Source organism: Rhinopithecus bieti, unplaced genomic scaffold (assembly GCF_001698545.2).
Source record: "Rhinopithecus bieti isolate Rb0 unplaced genomic scaffold, ASM169854v2 scaffold_55858, whole genome shotgun sequence".
NCBI lineage: Eukaryota > Metazoa > Chordata > Mammalia > Primates > Cercopithecidae > Rhinopithecus > Rhinopithecus bieti.
In genome coordinates, this window is record NW_016821396.1 from 9,757 (window position 1) to 11,383 (window position 1,627).

Below are 1,627 nucleotides of genomic sequence, written 5' to 3' on the forward strand. Positions count from 1 at the left end.
TTTATCAATTTAAAGTCCTGCTTTCAGAATAAATTCAAAAGGTAGGAAAAGAACTCTTTTTGGGTCTGATTCTTCAAGAATCTTGTGCCACTAGAGAAAATACAGTAAGCATAATACTGAAATATAACAAAGCTTTAGTTCAAACAGGATGCATATAAATAGATTAAAAATAGAGATTAATTATATACCTCTTTGGATAAGCGTGTAAACAAATCTCCTCCCCTGAGAAAATCCAAAATAAGATACAACTTCCCTTCAGTTTGAAAAGCTGAATGAAGAAATGAAAATTTTCATTTAGTTCACCATAATTTTTTTAAGGCTTACATTAGGTCATTCACAAACGAGTATTTTAGCAAATTAATTATATCAAATGTCCAAACTTACTTTTACTTAGGAGAAAACCACTGATTTATCTTAGTTTCCATGTGGAAATGTTAAATACAGTGCTTCTTATTATGGAATCACTAGATTTTCAACAGGCAAGTCACTCAGGAATACACCAGTTCTAAACCCATGATACATAAGAAAAACTCCTAACAAAAAATGACTTACTGAACTACGAAATAACATACAAAAACCATGCCACTAGCTACAGAAAAAAATGTGGGTTGGTTAGGTTTAATCACACATAGTAAGAATCATCACACCTTTACCCACTGAGAAAAAGCATATGGCTTTGGGGAAAAGAACAGCAGTGACAATGGTTTTAGGATGTTCACATTAGGGATCTCTTTGGCCTTTGGGGTTGGCTAACACATATAGGCTATAAAAGGCTAGCATATTATTATTCATTATTATTACAATAAAAAAGCAATAATTATCATTACCTGTTCCTATGGCTACCACTCAGAAACTAACTTTATAATATTTTTTAAAAACATAAGCTAAACACAATAAAAGCTTCTAGTTTGTCTAAGAAATAATGGTTTAATTTTCATGACTTTTTACTATAAAAGATCTGCTAACCACATACAAATATATATATATATTTATATTAGTTTATCTGAATGTCCTCAGGGATTCTGAGGGATGAGGTGAAGGGATGATGTGGGAGATGGTTCATACTTACCATAATGCAACTTGACAATAAAAGGATGATTAACCTCTACCAAGATATCACGTTCCATTTTTGTCCGAACTCGGTCTCGAACTATAAAAGATTGTATGTATGCTACATTGTAATATCTTTCAAAGATAATCTTCAAAACAAATTCTTTTTGGTGCCCATGTTAAATAAAATTTTGCTTATGTATACTAAAATGTGAATGTTTTGTCATTCTTGAATTTACAAAATAAATAATGATATCTTTTACTACATTACATAACCAAAGGAAGTAGTATTTATTTATAAAATCCATGCTTTTAAGTTGGAAAAAATACAGAGAAAATATTAGGTATTGGCTTTAACATCAAATGCACAAGTATTTTAATCACAGCTGTGGCAAATGACAAAAAAGCATGCAACTTTTAAAAATCAAGGCATCCTAATAGTAAAACATAAAAAACAAATAGGCTTCAACACTCCATCAGTCCTATCAATCAAACTCAACAAACATTCATTAAGCATACCTAAAATGGGGCAGACATGGGGTAAAGGACAGTTATATCCAAAAAGGGCTATTTTGAG

The 1,627-nt window shown here is 30.9% G+C and overlaps 1 protein-coding gene across 1 annotated transcript in view; it reads right to left on the reverse strand.

The window, feature by feature from the left end:
* LOC108520822 (ribosomal protein S6 kinase alpha-3-like) overlaps positions 1-1,152 on the reverse strand; it is a 7,089-nt gene extending 5,937 nt beyond the window's left edge. The window contains exons 1-2 of the mRNA XM_017860364.1: positions 1,070-1,152; positions 189-268 (exon numbers count right to left, since the gene is read on the reverse strand). Coding sequence (XP_017715853.1) covers positions 189-268; positions 1,070-1,072 — 83 coding nt within the window. The 5' untranslated portion in view covers positions 1,073-1,152. The remainder of the gene's footprint in view (positions 1-188; positions 269-1,069) is intronic.
* Positions 1,153-1,627: the final 475 nt, after the last annotated feature.